Source organism: Terrapene carolina, unplaced genomic scaffold (genome assembly GCF_002925995.2).
Source record: "Terrapene carolina triunguis isolate 2854851 unplaced genomic scaffold, T_m_triunguis-2.0 Scaffold211, whole genome shotgun sequence".
NCBI lineage: Eukaryota > Metazoa > Chordata > Testudines > Emydidae > Terrapene > Terrapene triunguis.
In genome coordinates this window covers 26,953,473-26,980,431 of record NW_020664562.1, presented here as the reverse complement: position 1 = coordinate 26,980,431, position 26,959 = coordinate 26,953,473, and the positions used below count along the sequence as shown (strand labels likewise).

The 26,959-nt window shown below is 42.1% G+C and overlaps 2 protein-coding genes across 2 annotated transcripts in view; one reads left to right on the top strand and one right to left on the bottom strand.

Moving 5' to 3' along the window:
• The first annotated feature begins 7,337 nt into the window (after positions 1 to 7,337).
• On the top strand, positions 7,338 to 10,632 carry CCN1 (cellular communication network factor 1). Its single transcript, XM_024201533.3, has 5 exons — positions 7,338 to 7,660; positions 7,965 to 8,178; positions 8,523 to 8,870; positions 9,029 to 9,231; positions 9,334 to 10,632. Exons 1-5 carry the CDS (start codon positions 7,598 to 7,600, stop codon positions 9,631 to 9,633), a joined length of 1,128 nt encoding a protein of 375 aa, XP_024057301.1. The 5' UTR covers positions 7,338 to 7,597; the 3' UTR covers positions 9,634 to 10,632.
• Positions 10,633 to 24,277: 13,645 nt separating this feature from the next.
• ZNHIT6 (zinc finger HIT-type containing 6) overlaps positions 24,278 to 26,959 on the bottom strand; it is a 62,779-nt gene continuing 60,097 nt past the window's right edge. The window contains exon 10 of the mRNA XM_024201532.3: positions 24,278 to 24,797. Coding sequence (XP_024057300.1) covers positions 24,712 to 24,797 — 86 coding nt within the window. The 3' untranslated portion in view covers positions 24,278 to 24,711. The remainder of the gene's footprint in view (positions 24,798 to 26,959) is intronic.

Genomic DNA, 26,959 nt, shown 5'->3' with positions numbered 1-26,959 from the left:
CCCTAATTCAAAGCAGGGCATCATGAGTGACATCACCCTCATGAGGATCTCGGACAGCGAGAAGGAACGCATGCTTAGGGAAAGCATGCAAAAACCAGGGCCGTATGCTGCCATGCTCTGCCGTGCGATGATCCCAGAATACTTGATTGTGTCATGGCGGGGAAACGTCTCGTACCATGGGGGACCAAATAAGATCGCCCTATCCAGGAACCTGATGAACAGGCTGGAAAGGTACCTCCATGAGACCTACGAAGAGTTCTCCCATGAGGATTTCGCGTCAATCCCCGGCCATATAGACCGTATTTTGGTGTAGCTGCACTGGCAGGAAGTAAAGAGTGGAGCGTCTTTGGCTGGAGAATCATGAAAAAACGGACATTGTTTGATTTTTTTTAAATAGTTGGGACTAAATAGTTAAGCGCCTAAGGCAAAGAAATCATGAAAAACCCACTGTTAATATTATAAATATTCCAGTTCTGTTGTACATAAAAGTTTAGATGTTTAAATAAGTTCATGAAAAACACATTGTTAATATTATAAATATTCCAGTTCTGTTAAAAATAAATGTTTAGATGTTTAAAGCACTTACTGCTTGATCCTTCCCCTGATTCTGTGTCCGGGCTAACGGCTGGGGACGGTTGGTAGGGGATCTCGGTAAGGGTGATGAAGAGCTCCTGGCTGTTGGGGAAATCAGCGGTGCCAGTGCTGTCGACTGCCTCGTCCTCCTCATCTCCTTCTTCATCTTCCCCGTCCGCTAACATGTCCGACGAGGAACCGGCCGCGGACAATATCCCATCCTCAGAGTCCACGGTCAGTGGTGGGGTAGTGGTGGCGGCCGCACCTAGGATGGAATGCAGTGCCTCGTAGAAACGTGATGTGTGGGGCTTGGATCCGGAGCGTCTGTTTGCCTCTTTGGTTTTTTGGTAGCCTTGTCTCAGCTCCTTGATTTTCACGTGGCACTGCGTTGCATCCCGGCTGTAACCTCTCTCTGCCATGGCTTTTGAGATGTTCTCGTAGATCTTAGCATTCCTTCTTTTGGAGCGCAGCTCTGAAAGCACGGACTCATCGCCCCACACAGCGATGAGATCCAAGACTTCACGATCAGTCCATGCTGGGGCCCTCTTTCTATTAGATTGCACGGCCATCTCTGCTGGAGAGCTCTGCATCGTTGCCAGTGCTGCTGAGCTCGCCACGAGGTCCAAACAGGAAATGAGATTCAAACTGCCCAGACAGGAAAGGGAATTCAAATTTTCCCGGGGCTTTTCCTGTGTGGCTGGTCAGAGCATCCGAGCTCGGACTGCTGTCCAGAGCGTCAACAGAGTGGTGCACTGTGGGATAGCTCCCGGAGCTATTAGCGTCGATTTTCATCCACACCTAGCCTAATTCGATATGGCCATTTCGAATTTAGCGCTACTCCTCTCATTGAGGAGGAGTACAGAAGTCGAATTTAAGAGAGCTCTATGTCGAACTAAATAGCTTCGTGGTGTGGACGGGTGCAGGGTTAATTCGATGTAACGGCGCTAAATTCGACATAAAAGCCTAGTGTAGACCAGGCCTTAGAGGAGGTTTTAAGAGCCTGGCTCAGCAAGACAGGTTAAAGGGGGCCCAGGCTGGCAGAACAGGTAGACTCAGTGATATCTCAGCACATCAGGTGGCTTCCCAAGGGATCCAACCTGTCACAGTTCCATTGGAACCCTTTTCCCAGAAGAAATGAAAGTTCAGAATCTAGGCTCCTAAAGCACAGGTGCTAGGGAAATGCAAAGAGAGGTGGCCTGTGAAATTAATGTTATATATACCCAGTAAATATATATAACCACGAATATAATAAGTTGTCCCAAATGCTTGCTTTGTACTAAGGAGGCTGTAGAATCATATAAGCGTAGGACTGGACGGGATGGCTATAGCTCATCTAGTCCTGACCCCCTGCACTCAGGACAGGACTAAGTAATAACATCCTGACAGGTATTGGTCTAACCTGCTCTTAAAAACCTTCCAATGATGGAGATTCCACAGTCTCCCTAGGCAATTTGTTCCAGTGCTTAACTACCCTGACAGTTAGGAAATTTTTCCTAATGTCCAACCTAAACCTCCCTTGCTGCAATTTAAGCCCATTGCCTCTTGTCCTATTCTCAGAGGCTAAGAAGAATAATTTTTCACCCTCTTCCTTGTAACAACATTTTATATACTTGAAAACTGTTATCATGCCCCCCTCCCCAGTCATTCTTCTCTTCTCCATCATTGGAGGTTTTTAGGAACAGGTTAGACAAATACCTGTCAGGGATGGTCTAGATAATATTTAGTACTGCCTCAGTGCAGAGGACTGGACAAGATGATCTATCGAGGTCCCTTCCAGTTCTACATTTCTATGATTCTATGATTTATCCTGGATAGAATTGTATCAGTTACAGATTCAACCAGTCACAGGTTCAAAAGGAATTACAGATCTTCACATTAAAACATCTGAGGAGAATCATACACCTGCAAAATAGGAAAACCTGGAATACTGGAGCGCTCAGAGAGTTGGAAACAGGATAAGAAACCTTTCACCTCCAGGTCACCAACTGCAATTTTGCCAAGTCAGTAGGGATAGAAATGGTTAATGGAACGACTTAATGGTTATTGGTGGCTCATGTGAATTAGTTGGTGGTCTCAGGCCAATTATTAATGGGTAGGTATGCAAATAAGAATGCCTATAATCACAAATAGCACTAATTGGTGACTTATTGTCAATATTGGGAGACAGTCAACGAGTTGCATGGGAATAAAGAATTAATTATCCTTGCAACCCTGTTTTTAGGTCAAGTTTTGAGGCAATTGATGAGAAGGGAAGGGAAGGGAAGCATTGCCTGCCACCACTCATGCTCAGGTAATATCTAATCTGTGAAGAGAAGGCCTGGAGCTGCCAACCCCATCACCTTTCATGAGCCACAAAAACACCATAGACAAAAACCCAACAAATCTGTCATTTCAATTAAATTGCAGCAAGGGAGATTTAGATTAGAATGAAAAGAAAATGATGAAAAGATTAAAAGGATGAAACACCACATTAACCCTTTTGTGGCTGCATTCAGGTGCAGGCTCTGAGTCGTGGCAGAACGCATATACTATACTCATATAAATTACAACACTTCAAAGTATTTGGTGTGGCTAATCTAGTATATCAACATCACTAAAGCACATATCTGGGACAGCTGCTCACCTGCTTTTTGCTCCCAGCAATGTATCAGGCACATGCACTGGCACACAAGGAAATGTAAATCTTTAAGAAAGAGAGAGAATAATCTGTTCTTTTAGACTGCACACCTGCTTTATCTTCTCAGCTCTCTTAAACTCCTCCACTGCCAGATTACAAGATTAGCTGCATTTTTCCTTTCCCTTATGGAACCCGGAGCAAAATGACTTCACAGATGAAAACAAAAACAAATACATAAAGTTGTGATTCTGTTATTCTAACCAAACCGCAGAAAAACATTGGCCCAGAACCAAAATCCTTCAAGGGCATTGGGGAAATTTGGCCCCAGATCCAAACTTTGCACTGGTCCCTATCTCTATAATGGGTCAAAACAAAATCATCATCCAAATCCCCCATCCCACCCAAACTCTGAGGACTGTCAGATCCAAATGTGAACTTCATGGCTTGGGTCCATCTCTAAAACAATGTAAAACAAACGCAGCTGTTCAGTCCTATCCCTCACTTAATGTGGTTAACATGCCAGGATGAATTGATGATATTCATTCTTGAGGCACAACGGTCATCAGTAAACTCTCCAGCGGAGGAAACCCCCCAAGCCCCTCCCCCAGGCTCAGAAGGGAAGGATTGAAAACGTGCCCACAGATTCTCCAGTGACCTGTATTTTTGGTATGCAGGTCAAAGACCCCTGATTTCCTCTTTCTAAAAGGAGCTTGGTGGCTGCTGCTGAGGCTGCATCATCCCCATCATCGGGTGGATGACGAAGCTCACAAGACTTTCACCAAATATGGAACTGAGCTGGAAACATCCTAAGTTTGTGCTGAAGCTGGAAATAAGACTCTGGCAACAGACTCTCTTCTCTCTCCCTCATTGCAGAGCCTCAGCAAGGCCAGGGGCCAGTGCAGCCCATTCCCTTCCAGCATGGGGCAGCAGCACCTCCACAGCAGTGACAGCTCTGGGGGCGGCTGCTGCTGAGACCAGCTCCAGTGCAATGACAGCCACACAAATGCCTCTTTCTGTCTCCTTTTCATACTCTCCACATTCCCACCCTGGCACCATATGAAACATAACTGAAACAGGGAGACCATGAAAGAGCCTTTAAAGCAGAAATGCTTCCAGTAAAATACTTCCATTGAGCTGGAAAGCTCGTCTCTTCCACCAAGAGAAGTTGGTCCAGTAAAAGATATTACCTCACCCACCTTGTCTGTCTTATAATTGTAAAGGCACTTTCAGAGGGGTTTGGGTGGGGGAGAATTATTTTATGCTTAAATTGGTCCCTTATGCCACCATTTTGGGTCGACAGATGGTTTCCTCATGTTACTTTATTTATCCAGGGTGATGGTGGTGGGGTGTTGATGGGGAGGAGGGAGAATGGTCTCCAGAAGAATCAACAAAGATGGACTTTATCCATCAACCCCTGGTCTATTCCTTGGGGGAGCAGGGGAGGGGGGAGGGGCGGCTGGAGCCAGTTAGAAAAGATGCATGCTTGAGAAGTAAAACAAAACCACATATGTTTTGGAAACTCCACTGTAGGGTTCAGGCTGCAGCTCCAAGCCTCTGCTGAAGACAGTGGCCCTATTATATTGGCCCCTTTCTTGTGTCGCCTTCACCTCCCTGGCACCAGAGTGCCCCCCACACTGCTCAATCTAAAGCCAAGTCCAGGAGCAGGCGCTCCCAAGACAACAACAAACCCCCTTTTCTGTGGCTCCAGCAAGGTCCAACAAAGCTGCCTATTATTCCTGCTGTATTTTAAAAAACCCCAAACGCACACACACACGTCCCCCAGCCCCCTAAACAGATTTAGCACGGGAGCAAAACTTACCCTGAAACATGTGCACAGTCCCCCAACCAGTCACCATGAAATGATCCTCTCTGTAACCCTTTCAGTGGTGGAAAGGAGCAGGCGACAAGACGTCTGGGCTTCTCTCCTCCTAGCAGCGGGGCCGGTGCTGCTTTCCTTCCCGAACCACCTATCCTTTAGGAGCAGCACACAGAGACACATACTGTTTGGAAATGCTAGGCAGACAGGTTAATCAGATCCCCCCTCCTCTGCCCATCCCCTCCCTCTCCACTTCTTCCCCACCACCTCTGGTTTCCAAGGGCATTGGAGGCTTTTGTCAAGTTTCTCCTCCGCTGTGGGTCTGCTCTTCCACCTTCAGTCATTGCAGGCAACAAAAAACAAACTTGTGTTAGGAACCGTAATCTGTTTGCAAAGAAAAAAATCCTTGGAATGGGGATTTATTGTAACGCTGTTGGGTAGCAGACTGAACTACTTTGCTTTTTTCAATAAACGAGCAAGCTACAGTTGGCTCCTCCACTGTAATTTCTACTAAATCATGATGGACAGATTGCGTGAAAAACAGGAATCCCAAAGAATTTCCTGCCCTGGGAACAGAAGTTAAGTCTATATTTAACACCATTTGAAGCTGTCAAGAATGCTTTGTGGTTGGATAACAGAGCAGAAAAATGTGAAAAATGCAGGCTACTGCTATACCAAATATGGAAATATTGTTACGTCTGGTGTCTGAATCACCATCTGGAAATACTTACAGCCATGAAACCTAAAAAATGCCACAACAGAAGCTAGGAACTCTGCCCCCCCCATCCCAAACTTTTAGCTTCATGGAGGAATCCCTAAGTGAGTCTAACCTTACCGAGGATTACTAAAAACTTTGGTGATAAACACGACTGCAGCGGGATGTATGTGCTGCAGGGCCTGGGATTTTCTCCTAACTTGTTCCTGGCCTAAACACTAGACATCTAAAGCACTCAAGGGTTTATCTCTGAAATAACAACCCCAATAACAAATCACTGGATTAATGTAAATTTGGTATGTAGAGAATATATTAAAAGCTTTAAAAACGTCTATGTATGAGTATTCCTATACAAAAGTAACATGATCAGTCTTTGAATTTTCACCCCTCTAGGGTTAACCTATAGTTTAGACAGATGTTTATTTTAATTGCTTATCATTGTATGCTGGAGTGAAGGTCATAGAGAGGTCAATATTCCATAGAAATTTAAGGTTTGTTATTCTGCCCTCCTAAAGTATTTAGGCAGAATAAAATAGCAATGAGGCTAGTAAACTCAATATAATAATTTAAAAGGTTCCTTTTATTCAATTTCAAAATCCAGTGTTTAAAATAATTCTAAACCAAGCAGCGACTTTCTTGCAGCGACTTCACCTTTAACGATTATAAATGAGAGAGAACACAGTGTAGCAGTTTCTCCATTTTTCCAAGGAACAGTATATATAAAAGAGTTGTCTGACTTACCCTTCCTAGGGCAAGGCTTAGGATAAGAACATGCAGCAGAGTTATTTGCATTTCCAAATTCTGATCTTTAAAAAAAATTACACAACCTGGGGGTGAGGGCTGGGCAAGGTCAGCTGATTATATATGTACTGGACCTGTAAAGAAGTAGCCAACTTTTTCCTGTGATTCTTCAAAGTCACTGCACTGAGAACCTCCACCTTCCATGATTATAACAGAAGTGGGAACCTCTCAAAGCAAAAAGCTACGGTAGTGAAGACCTTTTAATGGAACTTTGCCAGATACTAGGGAGCTATTTATTGTGTTCCTTTCCCATTCATAAATATTTAAAAGTAAGCCATCAGGGCATTAGTTTGAAATACACACCCTCACTCACTCACTGGATCAAAGTTTTTTGGCTTTGATAGGAAGGTGCATAATTTCAGCAACAGATTTGTGCTGCTTTTCCGGACCACCCCCTCCCCCCAATATTTCAGAGTGACATTCAGTCGTACATAACTTACTTAATAAACACACAGGGAGGATCTACGTATAGCGTTTTCCAGCCTGAAAATTGGGAACTTTTTTTTTAAAAAGAACCTCCTAAAATGCATTTCCCACATGATCATAAAAGATCCTTAAAGGGAGGATTATTTAAATTATCATTTCAAGTGTGAGGATTGGGGGAAGGGGAGGGTAGAACTACTTTATTGAGACCAAAAAAAAAAAAAAAAAAGGTGCAACTTAGACAGGGAGGAGCTTGGACGCAAACCGCGCCAAGAAACATTCCTGAGATGCTTTGGAATTCTGGATGCTTTAGCATTCTGGAACGCTCAACGTCAGTGCAGCTGCAACACGCGGCGGCATCAGCACTGTATATAAGGAGTGGCTCCCTCGCTGCCTCCTCAGACTGCAAAGGGACCCCGAGAAGCGGAGGATCCAGGCAGCAGCCCTGTTATCCCTCTTGCTCTTCTCAGAAAAGAAGAAAACGTAGCAGCACACGCTTTCACAGCCCTTTAGGATTTAGACTCCTCTCTCTACAGGCACAAGAAGAGATCCACTCAGCCTGTAAAGCCGCAGGGAAAGTTTTAGGCTCTCTCTCTACTCTAGTTTGTTATTTTATTTTAGCTGTAGTAGGAAAACAATTCCTTCGCTAACAATGAGCTACCAAACCACCAGTTATTTCTTTCTGGCTGTTGCCTTCGTCCACTTATTCAGGCTGGTAAGTTGCCGTTTGCATGTAACTTTGTTTGGGATCGTAGGGTTTCGAGTTTTTTTTTTTTTTTTTTTTTTTTAAGCTGTTTGCCATTTTTTGGACACTTTCCTGCCGCGAAATATACCCCCGGAAAGTCGATCGCCTGGGTGTATGTGTTGTGAAGGCATAAACTGGAAGCATTGCTAACTCCTAGGTGTGGACGAGCGCTGCTGTCCGTACTCTGGGCTGTTGTAAATCTCGGGTTTGTGTCTCTATGCATGGGCCATTTAGCACTTACACTCATCGGCTTTTAATGTGCTTCGTCCCCTAGGCGCTTTCCGCCTGCCCGGCCGCCTGCCAGTGCCCTCTGGAGGTACCCAAATGTGCCCCGGGAGTCGGTCTGGTTCTGGACGGCTGCGGCTGCTGTAAAGTCTGCGCTAAACAACTCAACGAGGACTGCAGTAAGACCCAGCCTTGTGATCACACCAAGGGGCTGGAATGCAATTTCGGCGCCAGTACCACGGCTCAGAAGGGGATCTGCAGAGGTAAGAGGCGTGTGGTTTGGCTCCTTTAAAAATAATAATAGTCCCCATAGTGCCCAAGTTTAGTAATTTTGAGTCCATGTATGGTTATGCTTTGTTGTTGGTAGCTTGGCAGAAAGGCACATGACTTCAGCAGTCTGGAATGCAATTCAGTATGTCTGGGCTCCGCTAAAAGCGCATAAGGAAAAGTGATTCCTGACTAACTTATTGTTCTAGCCTTGAGTCTCTAGGGGATTGTAGGGAACTTTACCATAACTCGAATTTAACCGAGCAGCAAATATGCATGCGTTTAAAACAGCGGGTCTCACCTCTAACTCCCTCCTTTCTCTCTTTATTAATCTCTGCAGCGCAATCCGAGGGGAGACCCTGTGAATATAACTCAAAAATCTACCAGAATGGTGAAAGTTTCCAGCCCAATTGTAAACACCAGTGCACATGCATAGATGGAGCTGTGGGCTGCATCCCACTCTGCCCACAAGAACTCTCTCTCCCTAACCTGGGCTGTGCCAACCCAAGGCTGGTTAAAGTCCCTGGCCAGTGCTGTGAAGAATGGGTCTGTGATGAGACCAAAGATGCTCCTGAGGAGTTGGAAGGTTTCTTCAACAAAGAATTTGGTCTGGATGTTTCTGAAGGTGAATTAACCAGGAACAACGAGCTGATTGCCATTGTGAAAGGAGGACTGAAAACGCTACCTGGTGAGTAAGGCTATTGTGCATATTAGTAACGCTCTGTATTGGGAGGGGATACTTTAAATACAATGGGTATAGTGCTTTTCTGTATTCCTCATTGAGAAGAGGCACCAAGATATATGAGAAACTTTATGCCAAGTTCTTCTTCTTTTCCTCCCTTCTAGTCTTTGGATCCGAGCCATACAGCCAATCTTTTGAGAGTCTCAAATGCATTGTGCAGACAACTTCATGGTCCCAGTGTTCAAAGACTTGTGGAACTGGCATCTCTACCAGAGTCACCAACGATAATCCCGACTGTAGACTAGTCAAAGAGACCAGGATATGTGAAGTGCGGCCATGTGAACAGACCAGTTATGGTTCCCTAAAGGTAAATATAGATAGCCCCCTTTTTCCCCCAGATGGGTCTGGGTTGAAGGTGGATGTTACAAAGAAATCTTTTGCTAATAACATTGTTACCTCTTCCATACAGAAGGGAAAGAAATGCACCAAGACCAAGAAGTCACAAGCCCCAATGAAGTTTACTTATGCTGGCTGTTCCAGTGTGAAGAAGTATCGCCCCAAATACTGTGGCTCCTGTGTGGATGGAAGATGCTGTACCCCCCACCAGACCAGGACCGTCAAGATCAGGTTCCGTTGTGATGATGGAGAAACTTTCACTAAGAATGTAATGATGATCCAGTCTTGCAAATGCAACTACAACTGTCCACATGCAAATGAAGCTTACCCGTATTACAGACTGTTCAATGACATTCACAAATTTAGGGACTAAATTGTGATGGGGGTGGGGAGTTATCAGAATTTTGAAGTAACAAGCAATGGAGAAAAGAACTCTGTGGAAATGGTGCCTTGCCCATTTGAGGGCAACATTGAGATACTACTACAAGAGCACCCTGTGCAACTGGACACTAATGCAACAGAGATTTAAGTATACTTAAAGCTTCATAGTACTGGAGCAACTTTATTGCTTCTTTTTGGAGCACCTTACCTTAATCATGTGCTGTTTTCTGTTTGTAACTGATCAGATAAATGTTTGTTCTGGTTATGAAAACTTTAAACTTTTCTAAACTCTTCAGTTTTAACACTATGCTTTTTTAAAATTTTTTTCCAAACATGAGTTGGAAGATACATTCCTTCCTGAGGTGGGCACTTTAGAGTGCTCACTGGTGGCAGCTATTATGTACCAACTATAGTTTAACTGCAAACAGAAATCAGTTGTTTTAAAGCTGAGTATTTTATTTATCAAAATGTAGCTTTTTTTTTTACCCCCCTTCCCCCCCCCCCGTAATACTGGAATAAGTTGTAAATGATTTTAATTTTATATTCAATGAATTAAAAGAATTTATTTATGGATTTAATCATTTAATAAAGAAATATTTACCTAAGTGTACTCTTAGTAGAAAATTTTGACAGGTAATAGACAATTTGGCTAAATGTGGAAGCTTTCTGTAGTAGAAGCTTGAACTTCTACAAACTCAGTTCCTCTGAAACCTAAAACAAGCTCTACCTTGGAACTAATGATGACTGATAGACTTTATTAGTTTAGGGGGAAAAAATTAAAAATTGCTCTACCCAAAGTGCAGTCCCCTATTCGCTAAAACAGATGAAAACAACTTAGTAGGTTTAAGATCAAATCTCTAAAATAGAGATTGCTTTGTTAATTACAGTGTGAAAATATTCAAATTATCCTGAAATTTGCAATAGAGTGTGTTTAATTAGAATGCATACATGCACCACAGTGTTGAATGGTGGGTTTGAAGAGTTAGTCCAGGCTCACGTTACTTTGTATAGTTGCTTCTTGAAAATTAATACATTTATGTGGAAAAAGAATGTTTCCTAGAGTCTGTAGGAGGTAGTTTGTTTTCACTAAATTCAAACTAAATGAGCTTGAAGCAATGACTTGTGTTAATCCTAATAACCCAGTGATTAAAAGTAAACATGCTGTTAACAGGAGAAGAATGTGAAGAATTTCAAGTACTTTTCCAATAGAGAGTTAAGGCCAGCCTCTCTCCCTTTCCCTTCCTCTCCCTTTTTAAATATAATTAAACTTTATATTTTGTAGATGTGAATTAAGTTTGACTATCAGCATGGTCAAAGGGTAGATGACTAGGATATGTGAAGAAAAACACTTTTTTTTACTAAGGCTATAAGAAACTGAGGAAGCCGGCATCAATGTTTGTACTAATGCTGGCTGCTACAAAGCTGCACTATAGACAGGACTGACAATAAAACTATGATAGCGTAGATTTCTCTTGTCATCAATACGGCCCTCTAGCAACATATTTCACTATACTCTTAAGAAAGTAAATTATTTTCAAGAAGCAGATGTGGGTGTTTGTGTTTCCACACTCATAGAATATGGTCACACTGAGTGCCACCAGAAAAAAGACAGATCAGTAGTCTGGTGTTATAGTTTAGGTTTAAGTTAACTTCCATTAAGGTTAGACATAAATACTACCACCAAATAAATGGCCAAAGGTCTCAGAACTTCATTGTTTGGCAGCTAATACCTCACCTGAAAAATTATAACCTGGTATTTTCTGCTCAGTCAGGTTTCCCCCCTCAAGGCATTAAAAACTTTAGCTTGTTTTGGAATTTAACAGCTGGCCCCCAGTCTTACCTATACCTAAACTTGTCTGTATAATATTTGTTGACAGAAAAAGTATGAAATTCAGTGAGGCACTTTTGTCAGGCTTCCATTTAAATCTAGCAACAAAGAGTGTATACATCAGGATGTAGACTGTACATAGCTCATGCCTGGGGTATTGCCAACAAACTAACTCTTGCTGAGAGTTCACCATTTGTATGGGCTGGTTTATTGGATAGAGGGAATGAAAAGGGCATGTCCCCATCAGACATGTACACAGTAGCTGTATTTTCATTCCTAGCCACCCCCACTTTTAGTATATGGCTTTACCTTTAGTTTATTGTATTTTATTCAATATAGTAAAAGTTAACCAGAGTGAATTAGTGCCCTTTTAAGAAATACACATAATGGCACTTCCAACTCTAATAACGCAGAGTAGTAGTTATGCCCCAGCAAGAATGACATGCTCTTGGCCTTTAATACTTTACAAGTTATGGGCCTAATCCTGTGAGCTTTACTAAGAGCAGTCTAACTGAAGTCAAGGAGTAAGGGTTGCAGAAGCAGAATGGGAAGCAAGATATACTAAATGGAATTATCCTGTTAAAAAGAGAAGGTGAAATTCTGGCCCCACTGAAGTCAATGGCAAATCTCCCAGGGTCAAAATTTCACAGAGAGAGAGAGAGAGAGAGAGTGTGTGTGTGTGTGTGTAGAACAGGGATAAGTAATAACAGAATTAACTATATTCCACACAGGTGTGAAATGGAAATAGCAGAGAAATAAAAATATTAAACCCCACCACGTTTGATACTGTAAATTTCACCTCCCACTTATTTTTCATCTGCAGCTTCTACAAAACTCTCCATCCCCTCAATTGCCCCAACAGAAAACCATGCACTTTGTATATAAAAAACGGGAAACAGTATACTCATGGAGTTCCTTCAAGATATAAATGGCAGGGGTTACAACTAAATTCTGAACACATTATTATAATTTTATTTATTGAGCAAAGCAAAAGAAAGCACTGAAATCCCCCTTCAAGATATATTATTCCTTTCCTGTTAGAGGGATACTAAAGCAGATCTATGGCCTTACTTTTATTGGTACTGGGGACCTTGCACCATTCACACCAAAAGAAGCTGTGGATGCTCAACACTTCTGAAAAACAGGACATTAAATATTTCACACACACCCCAAATACAAAACCAAACCATCCTATACAAAGCAGAGCTTCCTATAACCAGGGCCAGATTCCATGTACTTCAGTAAAGACTTTGATATGCCAATCTATTCACCTGGAAAGAACTCATTACCATAATGAGCACCAGTATGCAACCAAAAGATTGAAGGAATCCAATATTCTAGCTATTATTCTATGTGCTTGTAAGTTTCCAGGCTGTATTTTAATACCCCCACCCACCCTGAGCAACAAAATGAAGTTATTTAAGTTCCCTTATTTGATGCCTGATTTGGGGAGGGGGCAGAGAGAGAACAAGCAATACTAGCCAGGAAGTTGAATTAAAGAATTATATTCAACCATCTCTGTTGGAATGCCTCTAAAATTCTATCACAGACTAGCTGATAAGGAGCAGATGTTTGTAGATATTCACTTCAATCATTAGCCGCCTGCACAAAACAGACCAATTCCCTGATCACCTTTATTTCCATGGAGCAGCTTCAGAAACAATGCAATCCCACAGTGGTGGGTCAGTGGCCCTAACAGCACTTGTTACTAAGGTTGCCTGGCACTCCCCATTATAAAACCCTGTTTTCAGTTGCTTATAACTTTGCAAAACTTTAAATGTTGGGGCTGAAATTTTCCATGCTGGGTATCTGTTTCAGGTTGGTTTTTTTTTTTTTTTGGTGGGGTTTTCTTTTTGTGTGGTGGGGAACTTTAGCCAAAACACATAATCCATTTCTGAGAACAAGACTATGGAAAAATACATTGTTTTGCCCATGTTAAAAAAAAAAATCTGATGGCCTTCTTTAATCTATAAGCAAACCCGTACCTTGGAGACGGGACTTGACATTTGAGAGGGATGTGTCTTTTGCTGTTCCTGTGAAAATCTTCCCACATTAAGTGAAGTTATATGCATTTGAAAAATTGCACTATGCATATGTGCACAGAGACAAGATTTTAGCAGCCAAATTCCCCAAATATTTTGTTCACACAGGGTATGCTCCAGCCTGGGGCTGAGCAGGACTTTACCTGTAATTGCAACTCTGGGCTGCTGCAGGTTTTTCTGGGTCCAGACACTTGAACTAAGAGCAGGGAGCCTCTCTCTCCTGTGCTCTCAAGGACCTTCCTGCTGGGCCCAGGTAGAGTGGAAGAGAAAGCTGTTTCAGTCAAATGTAGAGGTAGCAAGCGTGAAACCTGTTGGATGGTGGGGAGAGTAGATTGGGACAAAGAGAATGGGGACGATACAGAACCTGAGATTGGGAGTTGGGATGGGCAGTGACTGGGAATGCTTGGGCCAGGAGACTAGGAGAGGGAGTTGGGGGACACAGTGGTATTGGGATGGGGAGTTTGGAGAGGTGAGACTTGGACTTGGTGGGCAAGCAAACTGGAACAAAGATGAAAAGCCTGAGAAGTAGAGACTGGGACAGCCTAGGTAAGGAAAATGGGACTGGGATGAGGAACCAGAAGTGGGGAAGAGACAGGGTTGGGTTGGAGGGAAACATAGGAGTCTGTGGCCATTGAAACACACTCCTCTGAAGAGCCTGAAATGGAACCTAAGATTTCTCAGGCCTACACCCACAAAGGCACTTAGGCATTCCAACCTAGAAAATCACAGGAACACTGCAATTCAGAAACCTGAGTTAGGCTCCCTATACAATTAATGGGGAGAGTTAGGTGCCTAGGAATGCAATCTACGAAAGCCAGCATGCTAGGCAGGGAGCTGCTTAAACTAGCCAATAGGAGACCCCGATGACAAGGGTGTGTCTTAAGCCCCACCCCTTTCATGGAGATGGGCAATAAGTCCAGCTGCAGAAAAGCACCTAGCTGTGCTACCTATCCATGAATAGGAATCTGCTGCTTGGAGTCAAGTTTAGGCACTTAAGTATTTCTTGTAGTAATTAATTAGCTGCCTGCCTTGCACCACATAAAATATCTGGAGAAGCTGGTGCTGCTGCTGTACACTTCATAGCTGTTAGCCCAGTGGTTAGGGCACTTGCCTGGGATGTGGGAGACCAAGTTTCAATTACCCCTCTCTGCAGGAGGGGGAGAAAGGATTGCAACAGGGGGGGTCTCAACTTCTCAGGAGAGTGCTCTAACCACTGGGCTATCAGATATTCTGATGGGAGGGGCTCCTTCAGTCTCTCCTATTGAAGCTGTTCCATTCTGCATAAAGTCATTGGAGCAGGGGGACTGGACCCAGGGTCTCCCATCTCTCAGGGGGTGCCCTAACTACTGGACTGTAGAGTCATTCCTCTCTGACCCAATGACTGTTCCATTGTGGATAGAACACTTAGTCATTGGGCCAGAGAAAGAGAGCGCCTAAGAATTACTGCATAGTCCAGTGTGTAGAGCACTCTCCTCGGAATGGTGGATCCCATTACAATCCTTTCTCCCCCCGGCGGAGAATTAATTGTGTATTAACACAGAAGCTCAAAACTTGTCTCTGTAAATGAAAACTTGGCAGAATGTAAATCTGTCATAGGAGCTGGATATTGAGAGGGCCAGCTATGGCCTGTAGGGTGGGAGTTTGAGATCCCTGCCTAGACAAAACAGTTGACAGTGTTGTTAGCTGAGGTGTATTTGGGTTTGACTTGTTCAGCCCATGTGCTAAACCCACTGGCCATGATCCAGCAGAGCACTTAAGAACATGCTTAAGTATAAGCACATGAGTAGTCCCACTGATTTAAAAGGGTGTATGCGTGTGCCTGAAGTTAAGTACATGCTTAAATGCTCAGCACCTTGCAGGCTAAAGCCCTTTATGTGGAGCTACTGTTTGCTCTGCATCAAGTCTGCATTTAGTACTGGCATGTCACAACTCTTCACCTTTATTCATGTTTTCACTTATTAAATGTTCAGCATCCACATAAAAGGATGAAACGTAAAGAGATCATGAGGAAAACAACACATGGCTAACTTTGAACACACCAGCCAAGTACATTGCCACAGGTGTGGAACTCATGAACAGAGGAAGCAAGTGAAGGTGTAATGTCAGGTTGGTATCTATAATATATTAATCTCAAGAGGCACTGGTTCTGGGGTTAAGTCTCTAACTGATAAATTATTGAAAGAATTAAACATCCAGGTACATCTACAAAGATCATAAAAAAGCAAATGCAAAAAACAGGGATAGATAGTGTCTGGAATATGATGATGAACTGAGATTACTATAACTGAAGAGATGAGCCTTTTATATGCACAACTTCAATATATATACATATACATGTATGTATGTATGAATGAATGTATGTATGTAACTTCATCCACAACTGAAATGTGCAATGTTTTTATGTTTTTTAGGTGGAGATGAAGGACAGTTTCTCTAATTCATATTATAGGGGAATTTTTTAAGGTAGCCACATGTCATTACCCAGAAGGGAATACAGCTAGGTGATAAATGTTAACTTATCTTTTTGTGAAGAGCACAATGGGATTTTTAATTACACGTGCACAGGTATTCCATTTTAAATCTCATCTCAAAACGCCAGCAGTTCCTTCTAGCACTATGTTGGGGACACTGGCTCTATACAAGATTAGAAGCAAACCATGAAACCTACTGAGTCAGAGAAACCAGTTGCTCCAAAACATGTGATTTCCTTGGAGATCTCATGCTCCAAGTACGGACTAAGTCTGACCCAATTAGCTTATGAAAACTGACAATCACAGATTGAGATGGTCTGGCTGGAAAACCAAAGACATTTGTTAGTAAGAATTTAAGATAGAAAAACTATTTCTTCTACAACTCTGCCCTTCCCTGCCCCCTTCTGCTCTCAGGTATACTGGAGCAATCCCATTAAAGCCAACAGGGATGCATGGATGTAGGTGGGAGCAGAAATTGGCATGAAGCTTATTAATAAGATACAGATGAGAATTTAAACATAAAAATGTCAGGAGAATCTCAGTTAAGTTTCTAACACCATCCCACACAGCCATCTCCCCATCCCGTTCACCAGCTTTAATTCTGCCCCCTTTTGTGCACATGCACATACACATACAATATGGGCCACCTGGGTAGAGTGGATAAGTTCCTGGCCTGTAATAGGAGTCTACACTGGATGCTTCGTTCAGCGGTGTGTAGAGTATGTACTCAGGTAGCCCCACTAGCAGGGGGTTCAGTAGCAATGGAGACGGTAAGGCATGGCTTAGGTGAGTAGAGGGTGTGGGTATGTTCCCGAGTACATACCCTATAGGACTCTACTCACCCAAGTTGCGCCTTCCCTTCTACACTGCTATTTTTAGTCATGTAGTGCCCCGCTGCCTCTCTGCTGCTGGAGCCTTTCCCCACCGCAGGGAAAAGGAGCTGGCAGCTGGGACTTCGTCAGCTCTCTTCTGCTGTAGCCTTTCACCACTGGAGGGAAAGACTGTGGCAGCCCCCATTGCTGGAGCCTTTCACTATTGCAGGTAAGGACTCCAGCAGTGGGGAGGCAGCAGGTAAAGTCTCCACCATATTCTCACTGCCGGAGCTCTTCTGCATTGCAGGTAAAGACTTCGGCAGTGGGGAAAGGCTCCTGCTGGGTGGTGGGGGAGAGAGAGCATGAGCGCAAAAGCTCCTCACAGTAGCAAAAGGCTCTAGCAGCAGAGAGTTGCTGAAACCTTTCCCTGCTACCACCCCCCGCTACAGGCTTTCGCTGACATGTGTAGCTATACACCAGAGCATGGACAGATTGCTTTTCACGGAGGTGTGTAGCTACATATACGTATATGCCACCAAAGGTGGTGTATTGTGCAGACATAGTCTGGGTATGAGTACAGGGTCCATTTTAAATTGATGGGTGGAAAGACATTAGGCCTGATGCTCAGTCATTCTATTCCTGTGCGTGAGTCAGTGATAGAGGGAGGTCAGAAAGTGGAACACATAGTTGTAAGCCACCTTTGCAAGCCCCATATTCTGGGATTGTGCAGGGACCTGCCCAGCACTGGTGTGAATTACTGCAGCTTCAGGGTTGGTCTAACTTACACTCTGCTCCATATTGCTCCCTATGAGAACACATGTGAATTCATCTTCACAGACAGCCTAATGATTAGGCTCTCATTAGCACAACAGTCTGCTTATCCTACTTATAAGTGCAGCTCACTGAACTGAATCTTTTCAGTGAAGAGACTGGAATAAAAGTTTGCTTTGCAACTCCAAACCATTCTGCTATACAGATGGCATAGAATGAGATGACCATGCAGCAGCTATCATTGCAATCCTCCATACCACTTATGGAACAGTCCCAGAAGCCCAAACCCAGCAGAAGCCCCTTTTGATTGAGCACATGGAACATTCCATCTAATGACTCCCTGAAAACAGTTAAGACAGCTAACAAGGGTGCAAATAAATATTAACTGTGATGCTGGAAAAGCCCTCAACATTCCAATGGAAAGAAAAATAAAGACATATTGGAAAACATCTTCTAACACCTGATTACAGAATTAGTAGTTATGTAATAAAGGAGGAAAAGGCCACTAAAAGTATCAGATAACAAGTAATGGAAGTTTAGGAAGAGCAAAATAATCTTGAGACAGACTCTGCTTGGATTCAACAAGTTAATTAAATACAAAGTTATTCCTCTTTCCACTACATTAATTTCCTTTTCTTTTGGAATAAAAATCTTACCAAGGTGAGATACAAATATGACATGACTTCTTATCCTATCTTGTCAGAACAAACAGTAGGTGGGACAAACATCCTCATCCAATCTGCTCAGAAGGCAGATGACCTCGTTTCACTGTATTACAAATCTCTGAATAACAAACGTGCAATACCCATTTGCCAAGATTGCCAGCAGTAGAGCTAGGAGATTTGTCCTACATTTGCCATGACATCACATTTAACAGTGCAGCACAAGATGAATTTTGCAGGCAAGAGGCATGTGCAAATGCATATACATGTAACAAGATTGTGAATACTGAGAAGCCCATTGGGTTGAAGTTTCAGAAGACACACGAAAATGGAATTTTTATTGAACATGCAATGGTACAAAAAATTCAAGCAAATAATCTGAAAAAATTAAATACCCAACCAGGGGCAAATTCTGTTCCCTCCTTGCATGGAATAACATGGCCTGAAAGCAGAAGAACTAACATGCTTCTGCACAAAGTACATACAAGGTCACAGAACCCAGGAGGGGGAATTTTACATCCCCGCACACCACAGAGCATTATTACATGGAATTTTTGCAGCAGTGCAGATGGGAGTTTGGACAGCTGCCAAAGTGCTAACAGTGAGTCTGCCAAATCCACTATCCAACACCCCCTTTAAGAGGGGCCGTATCAAGCAGCAGCCACAACTGTAGCCAGGAAGCTGCAGGAGGATCTGCTCTTTGTCCTGGTGGGGTGAGGAGATAATTCTGCCTAGATCCTCCATGCAAAGCCCATTAACTTTTATATGGAGAATGGAAGTTTGAGCAGAAAGAGCACTTCAAAAAGGAAAATGTGAAAAGATCTCAGAAAACGCATGTACACCTCAGAAAAAATTCTTACAGTCAACAGTAGCTGGCAGCAAATACCCTTTTCTGGATTATTCAGAAGGCAGGTGATCTAGTAGTGTAGTGGGCATCTTTTGAGTGTCTACATTGATACTGTCAATGTCAACAAATAAGAAGCCATATTCCATCCTGCTCTAGAAATGGTTTAACTATTTGGCATACAGCTTTGTGGCAAAGATCTTCATTTAACTAAAGATACAAAAAGCATATTGGAAACAGCTTTACAGTCGGCCACTGGTATGATTGATGTGTCATGGGAGAATACTTGCTGCCTGCATGCGACTCAGTGACACTGTGACGGGTGGGGGGCACCCCGTCCCATGAATAAGTCTACCGGACTGCTCTTGGCCTCAGGGCCTCAAGACCTAGTGGTCAGAGTCTGTAGAGTTGCCCTCGCTCTCAGGGCTGTAAGGCCCAGTGGCCAGAGTCAGGAACTCTGGCCGCCACCTAGTAGAGGGTGATGGCTAGGGAAGGAGAACCCAGGACCTCCCTACTCCATTGGGTCCAAACTCAGGGCCATGTCAATGGCAGGGATCCTGACCACAAATGCTGACTATTCTTGGCCGGGCAGCTGAGGACGCCCCTGGGCTATTTCCTACTGTATCTGTTGTAGTCATACTTCGGGTGCCTCCGTGGTCTCCAAACGCTTTGTCGCGGATGGCTCCTGGCAACCCTGGATTCTCCTGGACCTCCACCAGCGTCTGAGTCTCCTCCTGGGTTTCAGCATTCCTGGTTCCTGCTGTCGGAGTCTTTGGCACTTCCCAGGTGGCAGCCTGCGGCAAGTGTTCTTCCTCCTCGGCTGTCAGCCCAAACTTTGCTGCGCAGCTCCCTTTTATACTATTGCTATACTTGGAGCATGCCTAGTAGGGAGGAAGGGGCCTGGCTTCCTCAGCCCACAATATGGAGTTAACCCTTCCCTGTCCAGTGCAGGGTGAGTGCAACCGGTTGCAGACACCACTATTAATTAAAAACTCCATTTACACTCTCTTCCTCACACACTGTGCACATGTCTGTATCAATATCATCTCACTGTGAGATCGTAGGGAATATTGTGCAGAGCAAAATACGATACATATGTTGTGGAGGAACTTTTCTTCTCTTAGATGGTGAAAAAGGAAAACGAAGTGCAGAAATTGTTAGAGAAGCCAGATTGACAAACTTGGCTGACATCTAATTTTATCCACAGTACAGATACAGTACATGAAATCTCCATGCAAGCTATCCCACACCACCAGCCAACGTGCATACCATTGCACCAATGGGAGCCCTCCTATAGGAAAGGCTGCAGTGGCTCCTGATCTTTTTACCACCATGTTAATTAAGCCGGCTGAAAAGTCCTTCCAGTCTATCCTAATGTAATGGGCTTTTCAGCAGGTTTAATTAACAGAGTGGTAAAAGTAAGTTTAGCCAACGGAGCTTTGCTTCCATAATAAAAACTATTATGATCAATAGAGTTATTACGGGAAATGAGCTAGAACAAGAAAAACATTAGAAACTATGCCATTGTCCATCAGTCATACAGGCCTGTGACACAGTGGGAGTGCAGTTCTGTTACCAAATTATAAAAAAGTTGGCAGGAAAAAGTCTACATTATCTATGTGATGTGTTCCTGGATTTAATATATCATCTATGACAGCCCTTTCACTTTCAGTATTTATACTGAACTTTCTTTGCTGCAATTTCTTTTTTTTGTTTGTCCTGCATACATGATTTCCTTCCATTTCACTGCAAATTTCTATCAAACAAAACCATATGCACTACCATAGCAACATTCTAATACAAACATAGGGTAATCTTTGTTCACTGGAGTACACAGTTCATTTTTTTCCTTATTAACAGAATCTGCATCTGCATACAGTTGAACTAAAATTCCATAGCAACGACACAAACACAAATTCATGGTGTATGGGTTGTTTTTTTTGTTTGGTAAGTGTTTTCAGGGAAATTGTTTGGAAATTAAAAAGATAGAATGCAATGTTTGTGAGCAAACAGCTTGAATTGAATAACACTGTCACAGCTGTACATTTACTCTTTGGGGGCCCCATGTTGCAAGGTGCTGAGCATATTCAACTCCTACAGACTTCAGTGGAGGACAGGCAGCATCCTTCAAGATCAGGCCCTTGATTATAAATACCTCCATATAAAAGAGAGAGCCAGCGCAGGACTATGCACAGCTTAAGTCCCACCTAAGGGACTAAGTGTTGCATAGGCTTTGTGCTGGCCTTCTGCACAGAGATGAATTTCACCCACAGTGCACACAGACCATTTGATACATGATCAGGCTTTTAAAAATTTTTATGCTTTCTAGAGTCCTAGAGTATGTTTGATAAAAGTCACTTCACTTGATCATATCAAGAATTCTCTAGTACAACATACTACAGTACTGTGTTAGGAGAGACTGGTTTGCTCTCCACTGCAACAACCCTCACAGACCCAGCACATGGCCTCAGAACCTCATCTACCCCTTTGGTGGCAGCACATGGGCAGCAGCCTCCCCTCTTCACACTGTCTGGGAATGGGATAACTCCTGGAGCAGAGAAATACAAATGACAATAACTGGGAATCAAGACAACATGAATTCTAGACTCACTTTTTATGCTGACAAGTCTACTCTTTACAACTCATTATTAAGCAATGCCTCTTCTCCCAAATGCAGGTCACACAAACTGGGAATAGAACACCGTTCTGTAATAGGGCAGACCCAATCCCATCACTTAGCTTCACTGCCTCTTAGGAAGAGCTTGTCATATCTTTGTCCTTGACCATACTGGGTGTAAAATGGAGCTACTCATGCATCATCAGTAACCCACTGTTTCACTATGTTACGCATCTGCCTCAAAATAAACATTTATCAAATATTGGTGAAATTAAAAAACTGTGTTTGAACTAGTCATGGAGGAAATTCAGAGTCATCCCCATTGTTCAAATTGGTATCACCATTTTGCCAACACAGGTGAAAACAATTGAAGGCAGTCTGGAAAACAATGCTAAATGCATCTGTTAAAAATTAAGATTTAATTCTATCTATATGGCGAAAGCCTGGGTGATGAATTTGCAGCTTTGCTCTGATGAATTTTATTTCTAACTACAACCAAAAGAATTATGCCAAGTTATGTTTATTTTATCATTTTAAAGCAATGAATACTTTCAATCTGAAAGGCAGATTTAGCAGTATTTACATTTAAAAACAAATCAGGGTTGTGTTTGCCTGTGACAAAAGAGCTTAAACTGGACTGGTGTAAAAATAAGGGCGAGCCATTTCTGCACAATTAATGAAAAACTGCGTTTAGAAGAGTAATGCAAATTGTATCTACTACAAAACCATGTGCCTCAGCCAAATATTAATCATACACAGATGAAGTGCCCGGTTTGCTAATATCTGTAGTATTCTAATTTCTACTATATCCCAGGAATCTTAAGAACAGGAATCCCACTATCTTCTACAGATGAAACTAATTTTCTATCAAATAAGCTTTGGCAGTTATATTGTTTAGTTAAAATGAGAGGTTTACTGCTAATGCATATTTATGTGAACAGGTGCAAGACTTGTTTCCAGTAACTTGTGGCTACTGAGCCTGAATGCAGTAATCAGTGATTATGAAAGACCTAGTATTCTATTTGAAGTGAAGTAACATGAAAGTATCTATAACCATGGACAAAAATCCTTGTAAAAGTGGGTAAAAAACTAGCTGGTCTTCGTGTGTTATTTTTCTCTATTACTATGAATTGTAAAAATAAAGTAGGGCACAGGATACTGTCACCAGACAGAAACAAGTTTGGTTGTTTGAATTTATCAAGAATCCAGGGCACAGGAAAGAGTCAAAGATGTGACTCCCCCCATGGGAGCAGGAACCTATTCCCTGGCATCCATCAAAAGCGGTTAGAGAGCCAGGGTGATGGGGGTTGGTGTAGTGAGGGGAGGGGCAGCTGGGCAAAGGCGATGTGGTGTTATTGTCAGAAACAATGGCATGTATCCTATAACTGTCCAGTGCTAACAAGGCATCAACCCTCTCTCCAACACTTGATTAACTGGATGGCCCATTGAATGATGCATTTGATGAATATCTGATTCCTATGAGGTGGTGAAAGCATACCTTATACCCAGGAAAGTTGGTGGAAACATTGATCAGAGTTGGAGGGATATCAGGCACAGGTTAACCTTGACCATCTTGCACAGACAGAGCTACCAAAGTCTTCTGAGAGGAGCATGATGGGTAAGGAGCTAGCGGGACTAGCATCATGGATCAGTGAAATAGGACACGGGAGTGGGAGTCAGTAGACCTGGGTTCTCTTCTTGGCTGTGCCACAGATCCACTATGTGATCTTGGACAGTCCTTTCACTTCTCTGCGCGGCTGTTTTCCTGTCTATTTAGATTGTATGCCCTCTGCAGGGACTGTTTTTCTGTGTGTGTTTGGGAGTGCCTGACATGAGATCTCAATCTGAATTGGGGCCACTATGTGCTAATAATCAAGGACTGGCTTTCCAAGTTCCTATCACTTGGGTCATCTTAAACTGGAAGGCGGGTAAGGGATTTAACGATGCTGAGTTGTGAACTTACCTTACATGAAAAGTATATTACAAACAAGTCCTGATCTTGCAAGCAGTCCTGCATGTGCAGATCCCCTATGCTATGTTGGACCATAATGAGTTGAAACTAATAGTGCCAGGTAGGTGTATTGGTGCTTTACTGCCCCCAGCCATGTGTGCTGTCCCCCTACAGCAAATACCATAGACACAGGATCTAACCAAAAAACAGGCTGGCAGGTATTAAGTGACTCATGACATGGATGTGTATTATGGGATAACCAAAGCCTGCTGTAGAATTTCACAGCAAATGTTCTTTACCAGCAGGTAATGTGTTACATGAATCTCTATGCAGCATCTTTTATTTATTTTAAAATTAGAGATAAATCTCAGAAGATATTCCATTAAAACTAGGAAATATTTACGTCTGATTTCAGCAGATGAAATCACAATACAAAGATACACAAAATAAGAAATATTTATAAGTCATAAATGTATTAGCATTACCTGCAATTAATGAATTTATTCAGTTCTGATTTTCGAACTTATGCTGATTTAAAACAACATCATGCTAACAATTCAAAAGTTCACTACTACTCTAGCCAGAAAAAAAAAATGTTCTCACTGGATCCTGCACAATGCACTTAAATATGAAAACACACACATTGTTACCAAATGATTAGTCAACAAGAATTTATGACTGTCTACAGAGGCTCAGCACAGCAAAGAAATATTGTAAAAAGTAAATTCAACTAGAAAAACATTTAGGTCAAGATTTTATTAAAAATAATAGGAGCCTAAAGTTAGGCACTTAAGTAAATGGCCAGATTTTTAAGCTCTGTTTGAGAAATATGGAGCTGGGTTAAGATAAGAGCTAGATGCCCAAGATTACTGCACAAGCTGAATGTACCTTTGAAATATGTATTATTACGCTGATTTATGGAAAATGTATGGCTTGGACTTACCCTAAAGTTAGGCATCCAGTTTTGAAAATGTTGCCCTTAAAACAAAAAAAACTGTCACAATAAATGTAATGAAGGAAAAAAAAAAAGTGTAAGAAGCTGATCACACCCCCTTCTGTCAAAACAGATTATTCAGGAACTGTCCCGTATTTCCCCTTCTTCCTCAGATGAGAGGGATGAACTGTCACTGTCCAAGTCCTCAGTGGATTCACTAGCATCTGAGGGGGGCAAAAAAAAAAAAAAAGAGGAGACCATTATTACAACACTGTTTGTTTTTCATTTATTTGCTCATGGTCGAGTATGGGTGTTCTAGAAAGAACACTTTATATTTCTACTTTCCAATAACAGCGATTATTTTCTTGACAATGGCCATTTCACAGTGAGATTATGAACACAAACTGGTGGCATCAAGAAGAATCTCATGATCGTGGGACAGAGCAAGAGTGCTTATAGATTTCTTTACCGTTAGCAATAAAGGCAGAGTGCATTTGCCTCCATGTGACTTTTTCCTCCATCCACTGAAGTTCAGTTCATTCCCTGAGCTGATTTGTTTTGAAATACTGCTTTCTTGGTTGCCACATACTTATAAGCCAAAAGAAATGTGCAGTATCAATTATTTGAAGTTTTGTTAGCGTTCTGATTAAGAGGGAACTCTTGAGACATGCTAGTTTCCTGTTGAAAAATTAAGACATGATGCACATAATGTATTGTGTTTATATGTTTCAATCCTAAAGATGTGGCGAGGCTGCAGAATCCTGAGAGCCAAAGAAGATGATGCTATGGGTTCAGGATGCCCAGAGCTTTAGGACAGACCTCACTGTCTTAATGACATCACATTATGCAGCACACATTTTCCAATCTGGTCTTCACACTCATATTTATTTCCTGACTCGGCAGGCACTGACTCTTACCCTGGGATGCTGGAACAATTTGTATAGTGGGGTACTGAGAGCCATTGAACGAAACTGTAAACCCTGGATATGATGGAAACCACTTCAAGCCAGGAGGTGCAGCAGCACCCCCAGTACATTAATTGCACCTATGCTCCTACCATCCCAAGATGGGGTCATCAGATGCCAGCAGTTTGCAGCACCACCACATAAGCAACAAAAATAGGATTTGCTTTTTATTGTCAAACTTCGATTTCATGGTGCACACAAAAAACAGTATTTTCCATCCAAAATAATCAAAAGTTACAGATAGGCAAAGTAAGAAAAATGCTTGACATTATTAGAGATTAAAGATATTTGCTTTGTATATTTTGACATGTGATGTTTTAACTGTTATAAAGATTAACTTTTTGAGTCTCAGCATCTATTGTCACTAATTATCTGACCCCCTACTATTGCCTGATTCCCCATAATTTCCCACAACTGTGAAAATTTAAAATTAGTACAAAGTGAAAACACTTAAAAATATTATCCACCAAAATTATATAAAAAAAAAAATCAAATTCTGCCAAACCTAAATATAAACTACAGCTAGAGCAAAGTAAGGCTACGATAGAGACACACGCCAACCTCCCCTTTCCCCATTGGTATTTTCAGTGTTTGATCAGTGATTAATTCAAATAGGTTTTCTGGACATATAGCGTCAGCTGCTCTTTAATAATGAAATATTACCAAGAGGGAGCTAATGGAGCATCATTATTATGTTGTCAAGATAAGTTCTGCAGCTGGCAAGCACAGATAATACATGGAACATAGTGTACACCTGTACATTTTCAATGGAATTTGGTCAAGAAAATAGAAGCATTTCACCCAGAAACATTAGAGGTCACATTTTGTCTACATTAAATCTAGTGTATAATCAATTAAGATTTATATGCCAGATATGTACTGAGTTAATGCACAAAGTGAGGACTGTTTTTGCCTTTAAGTCTTGACAAAATGTCTAATTCCCTATAAACTTGACCCATGACTGACCCTGTGTGCTGACAGCAGAGTACCTGTATTTTTTCTTTACGCAAGTCAAGCATCACAACTTTATAGAAAATAGTTGTACAAACTTCTGACTCAAAGATGCTCAATGGGCTTAAAGTTTGAATAGTAGTTTATTTCTCTTTGTTACAAATAGTATATAGTATAGTTAAAAATAGTATATTGTTTATTAAGGGTGGGGTTGGTAGTATTACCTATTAAGGTTACCGAACACTTCCCATTATAAGACTCTGTTTAATGAAAGCTATGATTGTTATGGTACTGATGATAATGAACAGAAACTAAAGAGACTTTTGGTTAACAATCTTTGAATGGATTACTCCTTATTGTGTATATTTGGGGACATGTTTTTATATATATATATAAACAACCTGAAGAGTCTCACAACTGGTTATATGATCTCTAGTCAGTTTATTTTATATCTTTTCTTCCATCTTATT

What these genes read in the sequence shown, in the direction of transcription:
- CCN1 (XM_024201533.3), top strand. Translation starts at nt 7,598, where the DNA reads ATGAGCTACCAAACCACCAGTTATTTCTTTCTGGCTGTTGCCTTCGTC. An exon ending in AGGACTGAAAACGCTACCTG is followed by an intron (nt 8,871 to 9,028) that starts GTGAGTAAGGCT and finishes CCTCCCTTCTAG; the next exon opens with TCTTTGGATCCGAGCCATAC. An exon ending in CCAGTTATGGTTCCCTAAAG is followed by an intron (nt 9,232 to 9,333) that starts GTAAATATAGAT and finishes TCTTCCATACAG; the next exon opens with AAGGGAAAGAAATGCACCAA.